This window comes from Octopus bimaculoides, chromosome 11, assembly GCF_046866305.1.
Source record: "Octopus bimaculoides isolate indiv1 chromosome 11, ASM4686630v1, whole genome shotgun sequence".
Taxonomy (NCBI): domain Eukaryota; kingdom Metazoa; phylum Mollusca; class Cephalopoda; order Octopoda; family Octopodidae; genus Octopus; species Octopus bimaculoides.
In genome coordinates this window covers 32,168,669-32,187,975 of record NC_142938.1, presented here as the reverse complement: position 1 = coordinate 32,187,975, position 19,307 = coordinate 32,168,669, and the positions used below count along the sequence as shown (strand labels likewise).

Here is a 19,307-nt window from a genome sequence, read left to right as displayed (position 1 = left end):
ATCACCATAATCTTTTCCATGCTGGCATTTGTTGATCAGGACTTTATGAGGTGATGTTTTGTGGCCAGATAATCCTTCTGACACCAACCCTTATAACATGCAATTTCAAAAAGTGGGAATAGTCATAGCTGGGGTGCCTGTAATTCTCAGTAATGTGCATCAATGAAATATAAATCAGTTATACATATAATGAGGAAGTTACAATTAGGGTTGTGCACTATCCAGCAGTTATTAATCTCATTTGCTACAGATGACACAACAACAACAAAAGAAACTTCTAAATGTAAGAGAGAATTACTTTAATTAATACAAAACTAATCATTACGATGTAATATAATCTGTCTCTTGCCTCAGCACAACTAAAAGCAAGTTATTAATTATATGATGTTCCACATAATGATCTCGCATGTCCTGTCTGTTGAACTATTTAAAAAATACAAAACATTCAGCTTTACCTTCTGTTTTCACAATGTCTCCAGTCTTACAGCCATCTAAGGTTCGACATTTCCGTTTCAATTCTGGACCAGCTGCTTTGTGGATGGCACCATCAACTAGAAAATATAAAAATAGCAAAAATGAAACATAAGATATAATATTGTCAACAACAATGAAATCTACTCTGATTTATTCAATATTTGAGTTGTGAACTTCAAACACAAGTGATCTGTAGGGAATTCTGTCAATCTAACAACACCCCACTTAACATTTCCTCTACCAACCTAAAACAACAACAATGCATCTAAAATAGCTAAATCTCTACATCATCACAGACTACACACACACATACACTTTTTCTCTCTTACAATTTACAGGGTGCAGTGAATATATTGTCTAAATCATCCAAAACTGAAAATAACACTGACATCTCATTTTAACAGATATATTTACCAAAATTACATAACATTATCTTGAAGTACTAAAGATTAAATCTTTTCAATAAAATTGCCATTGGCTTCAATCACAATCTCCAGACAACTTCAGAATCTCCTGCAGCTCTTCTGGACAGTCTCCTTGTTTAAGTTGGTGAATGCTGCCATAATCCTTGCCTTCAGTTCAGCTCAGGTGTTACAAGTTGTTTTGTTGGTTTCTCACTCAACTGCGCCCAACACATAATAATCAAGGAGGCTGCAGTCTGGGGAGTTGGGTGGCCAAATGTTAGGGGTGATGTGGTCACAGAAATTGTCTGACAGCCATGACTGAGTTTTCCTGCTTAGGGTCTTCCAGCAGCCACCCTTTTGACCCAAGGCAGCACTACTTCCTCCAGGCACTTGATGTAGGACTCCATGTTCAATCTGAGGTCCTGTGGGAAGATGAATGGAGGTATAACATTACCATCACTAGTGATCACTCCAAACACCATGATGTTGACAGGATGTTTGATTTTTATCATTCTCAGTACATGTCCTAGCACCCAAACACTCTGAAATGTTTGTATTAGAGCTTCCAGCGCAAATGCCAAGCAGTACAGCATGTCATTTCCAAATTTCTGGCAGAGTGAATTGCATTGTGGTGTTGTTTCTTTCACAGATGGTGCCCAACTGACTCTACTATACTGTGTAGTCAATAAAATCAAAAACAAACAAAGCGCATGCGTGAAATTAGAAATATAAAATGACAACAATTTACCAACTGCACCCTGTATATATATATATATATACATACATATATATAAATTGTCCCTATTTTGTATATTGCTCCTATTTTGTATACCTTAAACTACTTCTGACAAGATTCAGCTTTCAAATATATAAAAATGTTCTTTAATCCCCTGAGATTGCAGATACTGTTTCTGAATCTCTTTGATTCTTTAAATGTGCTAGCTTCCTGGTAATTAATCGATATTAATTAATATATGATTTTTTGCCATTTTTTAAATAATAATATATTAACCCTTACCGAGTTCTCATACTGGATATATGCGACGCAGTAAATATTCTCTGCAGACATATTCCTGGAATTAGCGCGCCAAAACGAAGACTTTTGAATTTTAGCATTAAGCTGTAATTAGCAGAACCATATGCACGCGCACCTATGGCGGTGGGCAACTTTGTATGGGGTTCTGATGATTATGGTTCCATTACAAATCAGGCTGAAGAGAAATAGACAGTCGGTAAGATTGTTAAATTTGAAACCGGTACCTGTTTAATAATGTTCCTTTTCGGTGATTTTAAATGTCTTGCCCGCTTACGTTTTGGTATCACGCTATATTTCATGTTGAGAACAATTTAGGTCTTTTTAGACACAAGATGTGATCTATTTCTAGCACATTAAATGTCCACGTTAGTGGTCAACGTCATATATATATATATATATATAGGCTAACTGAACAATATAATCACCAAAAATCAAAACAGGTGTCTACTCCAAACTTTGACAGCTTCTAAGGTTACATAAAAATGTAAACAAAACAATACAATGATGACGTAACAAAACATTTTTTAAAACCTTAGCACATATGTATTACATTTACATAAAACATATTCAAGATTATGTTCAAGATTATTTTATAGGAGCAAGTGTGGCTGTGTGATAGGTTTGCTTCCCAATCATGTGGTTTGGGGTTTAGTTCTACTGCACACCATCTTGGGTGTCTTCTACAATAACCCTGGGCTGACCAAAGCTTTGTGAGTAGATTTGGTAGACAGAAACTGAAAGAAGCCTGTTGTATGCATGTGTGTCTAAGTGTCTGTCCCTCATCACTGCTTGACAACCAGTGTTGGTTTTTCTTTTATCCATTACTTGTTTCAGTCATTAGATTGTGGCCATGTTGGAGCACCACCTTGAAGAATTTTTAGTCGAATGAATCAACCCCAGTACTAATATTTCTTAAGCCTGGTATTTATTTTATTGAACTCTTTTGCTGAACTGCTAAACACCAGTTGTCAAAGCGGTGATTTGAGACAAGTACACACACACACACACACACAAAGGTATACGTAACAGGCTTCTTTTCAGTTTCTGTCTACTAAATCCACTCACAAGGATTTGGTCAGCCTGAACACCCTTGCCCAAGGCACCACACAGTGGGACTGAACCCAGAATCATGTAGTTGGGAAGCAAGCTTATTACCACTAACTTAGTGGTTCAAAAAGAGACCATTAGAACAATTACCAGGCTTAAAAATAAGAATGGGAGTCGATTTGTTTGACTAAACCCTTCAAAGCAGTGCCCCAGCATGTAAAAGATGAAATATTATAAATTGATTGAAACAAACACAAAGCTACCCAAAGATGGGTTTCATGTCCCACTATAGTTGGGCCAAGGTGTCCAACATCACCTAGTGAACTCCAAAGTGTTCCATCAGATGATGGACAGACACAACAGCCACTCACAGACTTTCCCCACTGCATACAGATTAATCTTGTTTTACTATCTGCTAGGGATTCTCAACCATTTCTTATCTATGGACCCCTTTCATTACTATTTTATTCTGATGGACCCCCATAGTCATTTGATGTTTAATAACTAGTTTTATAGAAACTTCTTTCAAAATTCCTATTTTGTTTTTCACACAATAACTTGTATAGGTTGAGCTATGTAAAATGCTACAGCAAGAAATTTAGTTGTTTCTTGCAGTACATACTAATACATACATCTAAAGCAAAATTTTTTCAGGGGCCCTTAAAATATATTGTGGTTCCCCAATTTACTATTTTGTTGTATGGACCCCCAAAAATCTTATATGGACCCTCAAGGGCCATATGGACCTCAGTTGAGAACCACTGTGCTAGACAGATCTATTCCAAGATCAATGTAGCAGATAGTAAAACTGACACAGTGTAGCTCTGTGTAGAGCTACCTGTATATCATACATCTATCTGCTCAACCACACCTGCTCATGGCAATTAGTACCACTGCTACATGACAACAGCAACAAAAGAGTCACACAAGCTAACAAGAATGCTATTTATAATAAGTGGAGAAGCTACATAGAAACACAGATAATCCTTCAAATCACAACATTGACAATATAGAGCTAAATACACTTTGTGAAATAATGGAATGGTCATGACTGGAAAGATTTATCATAGGCCAGCTCAATCAGAGATGACCTGAGGCTAAACAAAAGCAGACAATAAAGGAACTACAACATTACTGCACACTCGGCCAATAACAACTGCATATTAATTAGAATGTGCAAGCATGGCAGGACTGTGCACCATACCCAGTCATTAGTATAGAGACTCACCTAAAACTACACAAAAACATAACCAGATATTTAGACAAACTGTTAGCCTCATATTTCCTACATGAGAATTCAAAACAGTTAAATCTCTCTCAAATCACACCTTCTGTCTTAAAAAAAGTGAAGGACACATTATCTATTGGAATTCTAAATACTTGCCAAAAATTACAAGCTGATCAAGGGTGGTATGTCTCTGACCACAGTTCTGCTGTGTCAATACCAATTCCCATCAATAGAAAACATACAGGAGGTAAACAACAGCAGACATATATACACACTTTCACAGGAAAACAGCAACACACACACCAACATATACATACACAAGCAGATAGCATCACACATGCACACATTCAAAGAGCAAAACACACTCACACACAGACAGCAATACACACACATGCAATCAGCAACACATACTTACACATGCACAAACAACAATACACACATATGACAAAACCATACACATACTGAGTGTAAAATCCCTCAGACAATACCACACACACTCCCTCAGCTAGCACTATATGCATATATGTTCACATATACATTTGTATGAGTGCACTTCTACCTGAGTGTGCATTTGTAAGAGAGAACATTTAACATTTGCATACACGTTTGTGTGTGTGTGTGTGTGTGTGTGTGTGTGTGTGTGTGTGTGTGTGTGTGTGTGTGTGTGCGCGCGCGCTTGTATGCCTGTGCATGTCAAGTAAATATATAACTGTGAAGAGCCCACAAGTCCTTCAGTGAAAGCACAGACCTTACATCAGATTGACCATCCTTCATTGAGTGGATTATTCTTCACTTATAACACTCTCAGCTCAAGTAGAAGACTTGGGAATTTTGCTTCACAAGATGGTGGTGAATGATGTTAAGAGGGTGGAGATGGTGATAGCAATGAGGTGGTCCTACACTTCACGTGTACATAATATCAGTTAAAGAGCTTTTAGGACACACTTCATTCAATATCTCCATAAATAGCAGTGAGAATACAGCAGATGTGAGAAACAGACACACTAACACAAACACACACACAAGCATGCAGATAGACACATAAACACATGCAGACACACAGACACACGTACACATGCACAGACACACGTACACATGCACAGACACACAAACACTTGTAATCACACATAACCACACACATGCTCACACGACCTACTAGATATAGCAGCCAAATTTCCCCCAAATCAAAGTTGTAATAAGCAGAAGATCATATTAGGTAATATTGTTCAAGCTATACCAAAAAGACAGGATGGTCATAACTGGAATGTTTTTGATCAAGCAGATATATGATTAAAACGCATTAATATTTCCTTGAGAGGCAAAATTCACAAGCAATATATTCAAACAATCTGCTGGTTTTGTTAGCTTTCCCACAGGGAATAAAGAGACCCCTCTCTTACTTCCTCCAAAGGCTTGGACCCACTAGTCAGGAATTTTGTGTTTCCTTGAGGAGTTGTGCATATAGAGCTTGGTATTGAGGTCTATCTTGCTGCATGGTACCTTGGGCAAAAATTTTCTACTGTAACCGAAGGCTAGCCAATATTACCTTGTGAGTGAAACTGATAAACAAAATACTGTACCTATACCTTGTGGTGTGTGTGTGTGTGTGTGTGTGTATGTGTATGTGTGTGTTTACATGAAAAATACAGAGTAAAGAACAGACGTTTGTACTGTTGTGGCGTGTTTATTGTATGGAGTTTTTTTTTTCCCCTTGGCTTCAGAATCCTAATCATATGCGAGTTTGATGTACTTCCAGGAAGCCCCCACTCCTTAACCATACAAATACAATTGTTACCTTGCAATGAAGAAAAAGGGGCCACTTGGATGAAACCAATTTATTTTTCATTTACATTTCTAAGTTACTCCCTGAGAAAAGCATGAAGACAATACCATCTCAATTTTCTCCTGCAACTAATAAAAGATAAACTCTTGATATAAAAAGCAAGCCCGGTATAGGGCATGAAGATAAAATTAACAACAATAAATGGAGTGCCAAATATGATAAAAGAACCTAGTCACCTACCGTTCCGGCAGACACTCTAGTCAAATCGAGTACATCCTTGCCAGAAATAGGGAAAGAGGGCAGCTTATAAATGCCAAAACCTTCCCGGGCGAAGAATGTACCCATCAACACAGGTTAGTAGTTAGCGACTTCGAAATCAAGGCAAAAAGGATGCCCAGATGTAAACCGGCTTGGAGGAGAAGGTTTTGGAAGCTTAAAGATTTAGGGACATACTACTTGAAGCATTTGACGAAATAGAAAGGGGATATAGCATCATATAACGTGGAAGACAACTGGAGGTTTCTACGGGACAACCTGTTGAGAGCCACCGATCAGATCTGTGGCTGGTGTAAAGTCCCCTCTTGACCCAAGGTAATGTGGTGGTGGAACAATATGGTTGACAGGGTTATTAGACAAAAGAAACAGGCTTGGAAGGACTGGAAGAACAGAGGTAGCAGGGAATTGTATCAGACTGCCAGAAGGGAAGCTAGGAGACAGGTTTACTTAGCCAGAGGGGAAGCAAAACTAACATTACCTCTACCAGTGCCATGTAAAAAGCACTCAGTTCACTTTGCAGAGTGGTTAGTGTCAAGAAAGGCATCCAGCTGTAAATTCCCTGCCAAAACAGACACAATAGCCTAGAAATGATGATGATGATGATGATGTAAGACAGCTATTCTGAAAGTCCTACAAGTATTAATTAAATGTCTTTTTTTTTTCAAATTCAGAATGATTGAGTTTCTAAAACAGATTTGAAAAAGTTGTGGAAATCACTGAAAAACAAAAACAATTGCTGAGCTCCAGTCCAAACTCTACTATGATGACATGTATTCCACCAATTCTAAAGTCCATCTTTACATTCCAAGTTCCAATTCCACGTAAGTCACTTTGCCTTTCATCCTCTTGGGACCAATAAAATAAGTAACAGTTAAGCACTGGAGTCAATTTAATCAACTTAGCCCCTCTCCTGAAGTTGCTAGCCTTGTGCCAAAATTTGAAACTAATGTTACTAAGAGCACACAGGAATTAGATTCCCTCAAATGCTCAGGAGGCTCTCTTGAAGTTTTAGATAGTTTCTGTTACCTAGGTGACCAAATTAGCAATACTCTGAAAGTATTATTTCTAGAATAAGAATTGGGTAGAGGAAGTTCAGAGAGTTATTACTTCTGTTGGCAACAAAAGGACTCCCTCTCAGAGTGAAAGGTAGACAACATGATGCTTCGTAGAAGAGGGAGACCCAGAAAGACATGAGATGAAGTGGTAAGGACTGATCTCAGGAGGTTGGGCCTCACGGAGGAAATGACAATGGACCGAGATGTCTGGTGATATGAAATCCTTGAGAAGACACGCCCACATCAGCGAAACAGAGTTCTAGAAGCACTGTGTGTCCCACCCACACTTAAGAAAACTTCTCACACACTCTACCACAACAAATCAAACTATGTCTCTACATCTCTTCTCTTCCTCACATTTCTGCTTCATGTACTATGATTACCTCCCATTCCCCAATCCTGTCCTCTTGGCCTTGAGCCACTCTATCATTGCTCTCCGCTTGCCCCCAACCTGTACATTTCACCCACGTGCTCTATCTCACTATCATTGATATCTGCTAACCCCTGACCTGGGTGTTCCACCCATATGTAACAACAAAACTTTTCCCTCACCCTACCCCAACAAACCAATCTACATGTCTTCTTTATCCCACACTTGGTCCTTCATACACTATGCCAAGCTCTCACTCCCCAATCCTGTCCTCACACCTCTGATCTTCTGTATCATTGCTCTCAGGTAGCCCAGCCAACTCTATATATACCCAGGTCTTTCATCACTTATACTCTTTAATCACACTCCCTTTGGAATATCCTGCCACTTATATTATGGCGTTTGAACCTCAAGGGTACACACTAGCATTTGCCACCATCTATATCTCTCTCTTCCTTTACTCAACCATCTCATTTATATTCTAATCTCTGTTCCTTGTGAATATGCTGGGCATTTTACCACCATCTCTATCCTGCTGTCTTCCACTCTCTCCATCTCCTGCACTTCCTTCAGGTTGGGTAACCATGTATTTTCTTTACAGTAGCATACCAGTTTCCGTCTTCATTCCTGATCTTTCTCTCTCAGGCTGGGTATCCTTGTACTTCCTGTAAAGTGGTTGGTGTTCGGAAGGGCATCCAGCTGTAAAAACCTTGCCAAAACTGACCTTACCTGTGCTTGTGCCACATAAAAAAGCACTCCTCACCTTGCCTATGCATGTGCCATGTAAAAAGTACTAAGTCCAGTCTGCTGAGTGGTTGGTGTTAGAAATGAAATGGCATCCAGCTGTAAAAATCTTGCCAAAACAGTCACAGAAGATTAGTGCAGGCTTTGGCCTGGCCTGCTCTTGTGGTACTGTACCACCCATGCTAGCATAGAAGACAGACGTTAAACAATGACGACGAATGTTACACTCATAAAATGCATTAAAATAACACAGTTCTTTACTTAGAACAGTGGTTCCCAATCCTTTTATTTAAATGAGTTTTCCCATGGACCCCTTTTGATATGCATATCCTTATGTATACATACATATATATGAAATTTTGAGTTTAGTTCATGGACCCCTAGTATTAACTTTGCAGACCACCAGGGGTCCGCGGACCCCAAGTTGGGAACCACTGACTTAGAAAGAGACAGAGAGTGAGAGGAGAAAGAGGACAGAAACAGGTGTGCCAATGTAAAGAACATACTTGGTTACCTAGCCAGAGGGAAAAGCCAGAGAAGTGTAGAGAGAGAGTGATCAAGAATGAGTGCAGAACAAGTGTGTTGCTGTAGAGGAGATACATGGCAACCCAGCCAGAGAGAAAGGCAAGGGAAAGAGAAAGAGAGAGAGAGAGTGAGAAACAGCAAAAGTGCCATTTACCGGACAGAAAGAGAGTCTTGTCTGTTTTCTTGCTAACAACAACTTCAGTCTTTGCTAAGTTAATTTTAAGGCCCTTTGATCTCAGGTTTTGCTTCCATACCTGGAACTTCTCCAGTTCTGCTTCACATTCTGCAATAACAGCGAGGTCATCAGCATATATCAATTCTCATGGGCATCCAGCTTTGAAGTCTCCTGTTAAGGTCTGGAAGTCTATGATGTATAAAAGGGGACGAAGAACTGATCCCCGACGAACTCCAACTTGTATGCTAAATTCATCACTGTATTCACGTTCGACTCTCACCTTACTGACAGCATCACTGTACATGGCTTGAACAGCTATAACAAGCCACTCCTTTACTCCTAGCTTCCTTAGAGACCACCAGATAAGACAGTGGGAGACCCTGTCAAAAGCTAAGTACAATGGTTTACTTTTGGTCAAATACTTTTCTTGCAACTGTCTCACTATGAAGATGGCATCTGTGGTACTTCTGGAACAAAACCAAACTGCATCTTATCTAATTTAATACTATTCATAATCAATTGTGTTATAACTCTCTCTGTAACTTTCATAACCTGGTCCAGCAATTTGATAGCTCTGTAGTCATCACCTTCACACTTGTAGCGGCTAACTATAATACTGTTACACCAGTCATTGGGGATGACGCCTTCTTGAATAACCTGATTAACTATACAAGTGATTAGGCTGTATCCCACACCGACGGATATTTTAATCATCTCCGCAGTGATACCCAATGGTCCAGGGGCTTTCCCAGCTTTCATATCCTTAACTACCTAATCTATTATACTGCTATCAACTCTGATGGCTGATACTTCAATTGGTTTGATATCTGAATAACTCTCCTTTTCTCAATCATTCTTCACATTGAGTAACCTTTCATAATGGCATCTCCACACATCTTTCTTCTCTGAGTCACTGAGTGCAAGTACCATTATCCATTCGCACACATTTCTCACCCACCACATCTCTATTCTCTCTGATACACTGCTTTGCAATCCTGAACACCTCACACCTCTGATCCTCATGCTGTGAAACATTGGCAAATATCTTACCTTCTTTTATTCCTTTTGCTATGTAAACTTTTCACCTAGCCTCCCTTCTGGCTCCCTAATACAATGCTCTGCTTCTGCTGTTTTCCCAGTCTTTCCAGGCCTGTCTCTTTGCTTTTATAGTGCTATCCACCTCCTTGTTCCCCCACCATATCACTTCTCCTCCTCTCTATCATCAGAGGCTTCTAGTAGCATTCTCTAAATTTTGTTGGTTTGCTGGGTCTTTGAGCTTCCATAATCTTTTCTAGACCTAATTCTGAAGTCACTAACTAGTAGCCTATGTTAGGGTGTACACTCTTCACTTGGGAAAAGACTTTGCATTTGTGAGCATCAGCCTATCGCTTGCCTGGTGAGGAAGTAATCAACCTGGCTTATGTTCCCACCAGATTGATAAGTGATTAGGTGACTGGCTGGTTTTCTGAAGTTAGTGTTGCAGATCACAAGATCATTTGCATCACATCCAGTAGCCTTGTTCCCTTATTCAACATGGTGTTGCTCCATTATTTCAATAATCACACCAGATCTCCCCTTCATTGGGCTTAATGCTGATGGTTGCAGCACTAAAACTGTGTACTTGAGAGGGACAATGGGAAGGTAGTTGTTGTGGGGATGTTGTTTGTGTCTGAAAAGAAGATCTGTGCAAATGCAGGTAGCATAGAGCCTGGGTACATCATTTATTCAATTCAATGAAGTACAAATTCTTCACTCTCGTACAGCATCCAGATTAAGGAGGGGTAAAAAGGGCATAAAAGTAGTCATATGTCTATATATATAAATACACACAGTAGTAATCTTATATGTTTATGGATGAGGACAGCTGTGTGAAGTGTCACACCCTAACAGTGGAAGGAACCTGTGGAAGAGGTAGACCCAGGAAGACATGGGATGAAGTGGTGAAGCACAGCCTTCGAGCATTGGGGCTCACAGAGGCAATGACAAGTGACCGAGACTTTAGAGATATGCTGTGATTGAGAAGACCCAGCAAGTCAAATGATATCATCGACGTGGCTAATGCCAGTATCACATAACCTACCCATTTAAAAGTACCCATTCAATCAGCGGACAATATGCTGTGCTTGAGAAGACCTGTCGAGTGAAGTGAAATTGCAGTTATGGCTGATGCCAGTGCCGCCTGAATGGCACTCGTGCCAGTGGCACGTAAAGAGCACCATTCAAGCGTGGTCAATGCTAGTGCCACCTGACTGGCTCCTGTGCTGGTGGTACATAAAAAACACCATTCGAGTGTGGTCAATCAATACTAGTGCCAGAGGCATGTAAAAAGCACCATCTGAGTGTGGTTGATGCCAGTGCTGCCTGACTGGTTCCCATGCTGGTGGCACATAAAAAGCACCCACTACACTCTCAGAGTGGTTGGCATTAGGAAGGGCATCCAGCCATAGAAACCTTGCTAGATCAGATTAGAGCGTGGTGCAGCCTCCTGGCTTGCAGTCTTCAATGAAACCATCCAACCCATGCCAGCATGGAAAGCAGACATTAAATGATGATGATGATGATGATATACATACATCGTATATGTTTACATATACAAACATTACACAGCATGGCATGAATCTTACATATTCATACATAGACACACACTCACATAAAACTATACATCCACAGATACATAAAACCAAACATCCACATACATATATACACACACACTCTTTTCACTGCTTTGTTGCTGTTGTTCTTGTCATTATTCTCCTTGTTGATACTTTATTTGTCAACACCATGTTTTCATCTTTCTAGAGAATTCTCTTGAGAGTTTTATGACCAGCTTCACTAGAAAACTTTTGGGTTTCTTTTTTATTCATTTTTGTTCTTTGCTTGCTTTTTCAGATCTTTTTTTAAGCACTATTTTCTAAACCCAAGTGTACCATTTAAAAATAGAAGGGGTACAATGCCATCCATCACCCTAATTTTCTCCAACACTCCTCTAGATGTTTCCACTGTTCCCAGGGGGATGGTACCACCCACTTTGGGAACCACTGCTCTTGCTCTACACAATCAACACCTAATATTATAACATACTCTATGCAATCACCCAATATAACCCATATTCTGTATGATTACCACTCAATATGTAACACATTGCATAATCACCACCTGATACAACAACCCATGCTCTATATGATCATCAAGCAATATTATAACACATTCTACACAAACACCACTCCATACTGCAGCCCATATTCTACAACACTACAATACATTGAAAATACCCTCCTCCACCTACAAAATTTCATCAACTTACCTCCTCCTCCACCAAGCAATGAGGAGTTAGCAGCATTAACAATGACATCTACCTTCAACTTAGTAATGTCACCTTTGTGCAATGATATTTTTTTATTAATGTCAGGATTCACTGAGTACACTGCAAAATAAATAGACAGAAACATTAGGTATATAAATATATACACACATACATATAAAATCAAGTACATATACAAATAGACTCACAAACACATACACTCATAAACCATATGAAATAATAGTATGTGACATAGCTACTCACTTTAAACATCATCTCCTGCACTGACATACACACATAACACAGCACACACTCACGCTTATGAATCATATGAAATGAGAGGGTGTGAAATAGCTACTCACTTTTAACATCATCTCCTGCACTCCGCCCACTTTGTTTCTCTCCGACATCTTTATCTAAAATGAAAATAAAGTCAAACAATAAAACAAAACAATAAATATAAATGAATTAATTATGCAGATTTCTAATGTAAGTTAATGATGATGCAAAGTTGAGAGAGAACAAGAGTGTCAATGGTGTGACTTGAACCATCTATCTACTGCTTGGCAAATAACTACATTATCAATTACATTCCCTGTTATTAGATTATAAAACTATTTTCTGCTATTTTATCTCCACAGGATAATTAATCAATGACCTAGCTGGCAGGATATAATTCTTTTTATGGAAGTGGATCTCAGAGCATATATACCCTTTTTTTACATGCTGCTATCATTTTAAGCAGTATCATCTACTTTGATATTCAGTTCCAAAGAAAAGTGATTTCATTTTCTCTCAAAAGTTTATACATTATTATGATGTCTATATATACATAAATATATATATATATATATATATATATATATATATATATTATATCTTATCTTATGCATATACAAAAGCAAGTTGTCTGTTTGTGTTAAGTTGTCATCTACACCTGTTAGCGAATTTTCGTGAAACTTTGCAAACATGCCAAAGTAGCATCCAGTTTGTTACCAGACTCATTGAAGTTTAATAAAAATCTATAATTGGATGGCTATGGCCCATAGAAGGGATCCACATATATAACCATTATCCACCAAAGGAAATAACCCATTCATTTTCCTAGTCAAAGGAAATAACCAATTCACTTCCCTAGATATAATAAATGAAAAAAATGTATAAATACTTCTCGATTTATTAAACAAGCATTCTACATTACGTGGACGTTCTTACAAGAAATTGTCAGACAAGGTCAATCATTTTATTTGGTGCTAGCAGTATAACCCGACCTTGTCTGAGTGTGACTTATTATGCCATCTACGACAAGTCTTGCTAGCTGAAAATCAACTAAAAAAGAAAGCCTTACAATGAAAAAACCCTTATGATGTAAATATGTTCATAATTCAAAAGACGATGAAATTAATAGGGAAAATCTGAAGGCTGTTTTGCGTAAAATTATTAAGCATACGTAAATTTCATCCGTGTAATTGGCTATAGAAATGCTTATGCAAAACAACTTTTTGCGCTGCCCTGATTATACATAGCAGGGTAATCCCTTTTCACAGGAGCTAGGATGGCAATTTGTGATGAAGCAATTGCTGGCGATCTGTTGCTAAACAGTTTTGCCAGAATTCTATCAGATTGGGCAGAAGATGTTGATGCACCATTTTGCATTATGTTCAAAGTAGCTACTGGAATGTGATGAATTGCTGCAGTCAAATCTCCCTTAAATCACACAAAGTAAACGGAATTTTAAAAATCTAATTACTGCACTGGAAAGTTCAGATCGAGAAAATTCCATTGATGTAAAAATTTTTACGAAAAAGTGGAAAATGTGGATTTCTATAAACATTCAAAAAGGCTTCACACAAACACACAATTTCAGATTTATATATTAAGATAAATCAAGTTGAGTATGTTTATTTCTTAGTATTTGAACTGTCAGAGTTATTTTTATAATTTACCCAGTACAAGGGCATCCAGCTGTAGAAACTCTGCCCAATTAGATTGGAGCCTGGTGTTGCCATCCGGTTTCACCAGTCCTCAGTCAAATCGTCCAACCCATGCTAGCATGGAAAGCGGACGTTAAACGATGATGATGATGATGATGAACCCTAAAACAAGTAAATAGTATTTTCCTAAACAATAGAAATCACCATCTATCAATCAATACACTGTAATTTGCACTGTTTTCATACAGTTCACTCACTGTTTACATGTAGGAACATTTTCTTAATTCAAATTGACAGCCATGTTGATGTTTTCATAAGTGTTGTAAATGTATTGATAATCTACATGTTATTTTAATTTAAAATCTATATGCAAATTTATTTGTATGTCTACTGTAAAACTAAATGTCAATCTGTTTCTACATTCATTGTAAATCTATTTCAACTGCTTTAAGGGCTACATACTTTGTATTGTTGTTATTGGATGAGCAAAACAATTATGAGAACGGAACCAAGGGATAAGCCCCACTTTTCCAGGAATTACAGGGTACATCAGCTAGTATATAAGCAAGCACACACACAATATCAAAACAAGGCAGTTAACTTACCACTTTTTGGGAGAGAAATGGAAGTTTTAAAATATTCTGGCCATGTTTGAATATTAGAGATAGAGATGTAATCAGTTGAACTTTCTCTTCCTTCCTGTTTATCTAAAAACAAAAGATTTCAGAGAAAAAAAAATTATAGAAAGAAATTTCCATCTTAAACAAAAAAATTAACATGAAGTTTGTTTTAGTTCTTATCATTAAAATATATCAGAAAACTGTCCTAAAAATTCATTTTGTTACTAGCACTGGAACATCTCTGAAAACTGTGCCTTTGGATTTATTTGCATTCCCATTCCTGTCCAATAGTTGATTCTCCAGATTTTCTCAAATGGCAGTTAAGCTTGTGAGGAGTAACACACTGCAAGTAAGAGGCATCAACTGTCCCAACTCCTGCCTGCTATTGCCCTATCACTCAATAGAGACAGATATTAACAAAATTCTCCATCACCTTGAAGCCTTCTTCCCTGCCTATCCTCATTTAATGACAACTATTTGACTTTTGTAAAGCCAGATCTACTGGAAACCCGACTTGGGCCTTCACCTTCTAACAATGCCTACTTCAATGCAGACAGTACTGCCATTTATTCACCACCTTCTGAACTGAAACATCATCCAAACCTGATACCATGAACAGACACCTCGTTAACACTCTCCACTGAGATCTTGTCTTGTCTCCTTTAGCAACACAAAGACACAATCATGACGGATGATGAAAACATTGTACCAAGCCCACATGTAAATGCTATACAACTTTTACCACCAAAGTTGTCACAAATGCTAAGTGTTATAACCCTTAGCCTCAACAAAAATTGACCTTTCTCTTTGGGGCTAGAAGACACTTCAGCTCCAAACTGTAATAAGGAGTTTGAGCAAATTGTTTCTTGATCCTGGTCTGAGCACTAGAGTGGTTTACAACTCCAGCACAACAGAATCACTTCAGCCCAATAATCTCATTGATTACTTTAGATTATACCTATATTAATAACTATAAATTCTTTTTCCTGTTTAAATCCAAATTCAAAAATTAACAGTTTCAATGAAGCAAAGTGACTTTAGAGAAATAATGAGAGAAATCCCTTGACCAGTAATCACTTACTATGTTTTGGTTGTTTCTTGTCTTCATAATCACCATTTTCTTCACGACCTAAGAAATAAACCAGCAATCTCTAACAATATTTCATCCACAACAATAATACTAATAATTTTATAGATATGAATATCAAAGAAAAACAATGAAAATTTCTCACATATGAAAGAATAAAGAAAATTTAGGTGTTTTGTCCATGGACAATAAAATGGCTGCTATAAATATTGTGGTCTATTGTTGTCTATCCCCCACTTGATACCTCTACCACAACTCTCAATAAGTCACCCAATCAATTTCTTGCAGCATATCACGGGTCAAGTCAGCCTAATCATGTCCTCCTCCTTTCAGACTGAAAGATTGACAATGCAGAAGAATAAATAAAGTCAAATAGCTGACCAAAGGTTCAAACCTATCTTCAATGTACAAACCAAAATGGGAGCCTGTGTGGTCAGTCCATCTGCTAGAAATAGCAACTTAATCTCCCTTAAATCATACACCCTACCCTCATATATACAGGATAATGTAGTCTTGAATACATTATAACTTAGTTAAAGACTAGATGGCCATAGTTGGAATACTTTTGATCTTAGGCATACTGTATGGTTGTGTTGTTAAGTTCATTTCACATTCACATAATTATAGGTTCAATCTCATTGAATGACAACTTGATCAAATGGTAAATGCCCTTTCCTCATTTTCAACATGTGCAGTCCCACAGATGCACTTGATCTAGCAATGTGCAAGGATGAGGCCCTGTCCCAATCAAAGTGGTTGTAGCTGGTATCGGTAGGTTTTAATGTGAATGGTGTCACACATCCCAGAGGTGCATCCATCATCTCAACAACCAACTCCCCTAGGTATGCTGATCATAACTCTCTAAATGCCATCCAATCAGGACTGCTGCAACTAGTCACTGGATTCTGCCTAGCTCTAGCCAAGTTAGCTACAAGAGGCCTGAAGAGACCACAATCGAGATCCCAAAGAATCAGTAATCTAAATCAGCTATTACATTTGGTCAGTGAGACGTAAGCAGCTCAAAACAGTAACCGTTGTGGAAAAAGGTGGTCAGTTTAGTACTTGGGAATAGCTCTAACCGTAGCTATATTCCAGAGTGGACTTTCTGAAATTCAAGGATGACCCACCCACTTTCATGAACCCTGTATTTAATGACCCTCAAGGATGTCATTTGTTGTCTATATTGTCCTGAAAAAGGGATGAGACAAAGTGGTTTACATCCTGGTCAGACCCAGGATTTTCAGCTTGTTAGTTTGCTCACATATGGAAGGACCAATTCAGCATGGTTGCACCTACCCAAAATAGCTCCAGCCACAGATGTAAGCTCTCTTACCACAAGGTCATGTTTATTAAGAGAGCTTACACCTTTGTTAAGACTCTTCTATAGTAGTCTTGCTTTAAATAATGCTTTGTGAGTGGAATTTGATAGACAGAAATTGTGCAGGAACCTGTCATACACACACTCAAAACACACACATAATGGTCTGGCCAAAAAAATCCATTCTTTTTTTTTTTCAAGCAAAAGTAAGACAAGTTTTAAACACAAAGCACTTTATTCAATCAATGAAATGATTACCATTTTGTTGTTTTCTGCCATCTTGTGGGCAGATCAAATTATTCCCTGTGCAAAGAATTTCCTGTCTTTACAGGTGAAAAACTCATCCAAATGAATTCTTATATCCTCTTCAGAGGTGTAGGTCTGTACATTTAATGTTTTTTGAAAAGACCAAAACAGGTGGAAATCTGAAGATGCAAGGTTAGGCAAATACAGCAAAACTTCTCAGCAAGCCCCAATAACTTCTGCTGTGTCTATAAAGAAATATATAATCTGGCATTAACGTGATGAAACACAATGCCCTCACAATTAGCAAGTGCTGGACGCTTCTTGTGAATTGCAGATTTTAATTCGTTCAGCTGGTCACAGTGCACATCCATCTTGCTTTAGAGATTGTTTGTAGTGATTCACCACACTTCTCCCTTGATCGTTTGCACTTAACATTGTCATAGATGATGATGATCCACTTTTTGTCCTCTGTCACCATTCTCTTCAAAAAAGGTTGTTTTCTTCACACATCTACAATGAACTGCAGATGGACATTCAAGTCATGTTCTCTTCCATCAATTGATGTGAGACTCAAATATTGAACCTGCTGACATAACCAAGTTGATGCAAATAATCTTCAATGCTCAATTTTGATATCTGGAGAACATCTACAATCATCCTGGTCATATAACAGGAGTTGGTGTCGACTAATTCCATTTTATCACTGTTAATCTCACCTGGCAAGCCAGAGCAAAGACCGAAAGATTTCCTGATTGAAATCTTGAAAACCATTTCTGGCACATACACACACACTGTAACAGCATCCTCTCTATACATGCATCATCTTGAAGGTTTCTGCTACTCTCTTGCCTTTCTTCTGAACAGACTTTTTGGCCAACCCAAGATGATGCCGAGCCTCTGGAGATCTTCCTTAATCACATCCAGCTATCTGGTGTGGGACCTGCTATGAGGCCTCTTCCAGCCTGCAGTTGCTACATCAAGTGGGAATAAGGTCCTGGTAAGATGATCTAATCAGAGGCAGAGGACATATCTGTACCAGGGAATGTGATGGGTAGCTATGAGTTGGCAGGCTGCAGGCTGATGCATGTGTGTACACAGTTCTTCATTGGAGTGAAAACTTTGAGAATACTTCTTGATGTGTGTCAATTACCCATGGTTGAAATTTCATCAACTTCGAAAATTTATGAATTTTCATGGGGGTTCTGCCCTCTTTAAGCCATCTCAAATTCAAACTAAACATATTGCATTATACCCACCCTTATGCATTGAATCTAAGTTCCAAATATCATAAGGATCCATTCAGTAATTTTGGTCCATGAAATTGTATGAAACACACAGCATTACCCTTCTCCCTAGGCTTGGATTTTGTGTTCCAAATTTCATTAGGATCGGTGCAGTAGTTTTTGAATGTATAGTATAAGTAACACACGAACACACATAAACATTGACTTTTATATAATAGATATGAATATGCACATATACATAGATGTATGTGTCAGGTGTGGAAGGAAGGACTAGAATCGAAGGGCCTTAGAGTCAACCTAGCAAAAACCAAAATCCTAACAAGTAGGAAGGTAGATAAAACACAAACCCCTTCAGGTAGATGGCCCTGCTCAGTATGCAGAAAAGGAGTAGGTAGTAACTCTATAAGATGTACCTGGTGCAAGCTATGGACACATAAAAG

At 38.3% G+C, this 19,307-nt stretch overlaps 1 protein-coding gene across 4 annotated transcripts in view; it reads right to left on the bottom strand.

Moving 5' to 3' along the window:
• LOC106868367 (ADP-ribose glycohydrolase MACROD1) overlaps positions 1–19,307 on the bottom strand; it is a 77,275-nt gene that overhangs the window by 36,975 nt on the left and 20,993 nt on the right. For 3 of the 4 annotated variants that reach the window (XM_052971675.2, XM_014913586.3, XM_089359776.1), the window contains exons 2-6: positions 16,054–16,101; positions 14,958–15,059; positions 12,781–12,834; positions 12,422–12,541; positions 456–551 (exon numbers count right to left, since the gene is read on the bottom strand). In XM_052971675.2, coding sequence (XP_052827635.2) covers positions 456–551; positions 12,422–12,541; positions 12,781–12,834; positions 14,958–15,059; positions 16,054–16,101 — 420 coding nt within the window. The remainder of the gene's footprint in view (positions 1–455; positions 552–12,421; positions 12,542–12,780; positions 12,835–14,957; positions 15,060–16,053; positions 16,102–19,307) is intronic. The other variant, XM_014913587.3, reaches the window with a different exon arrangement.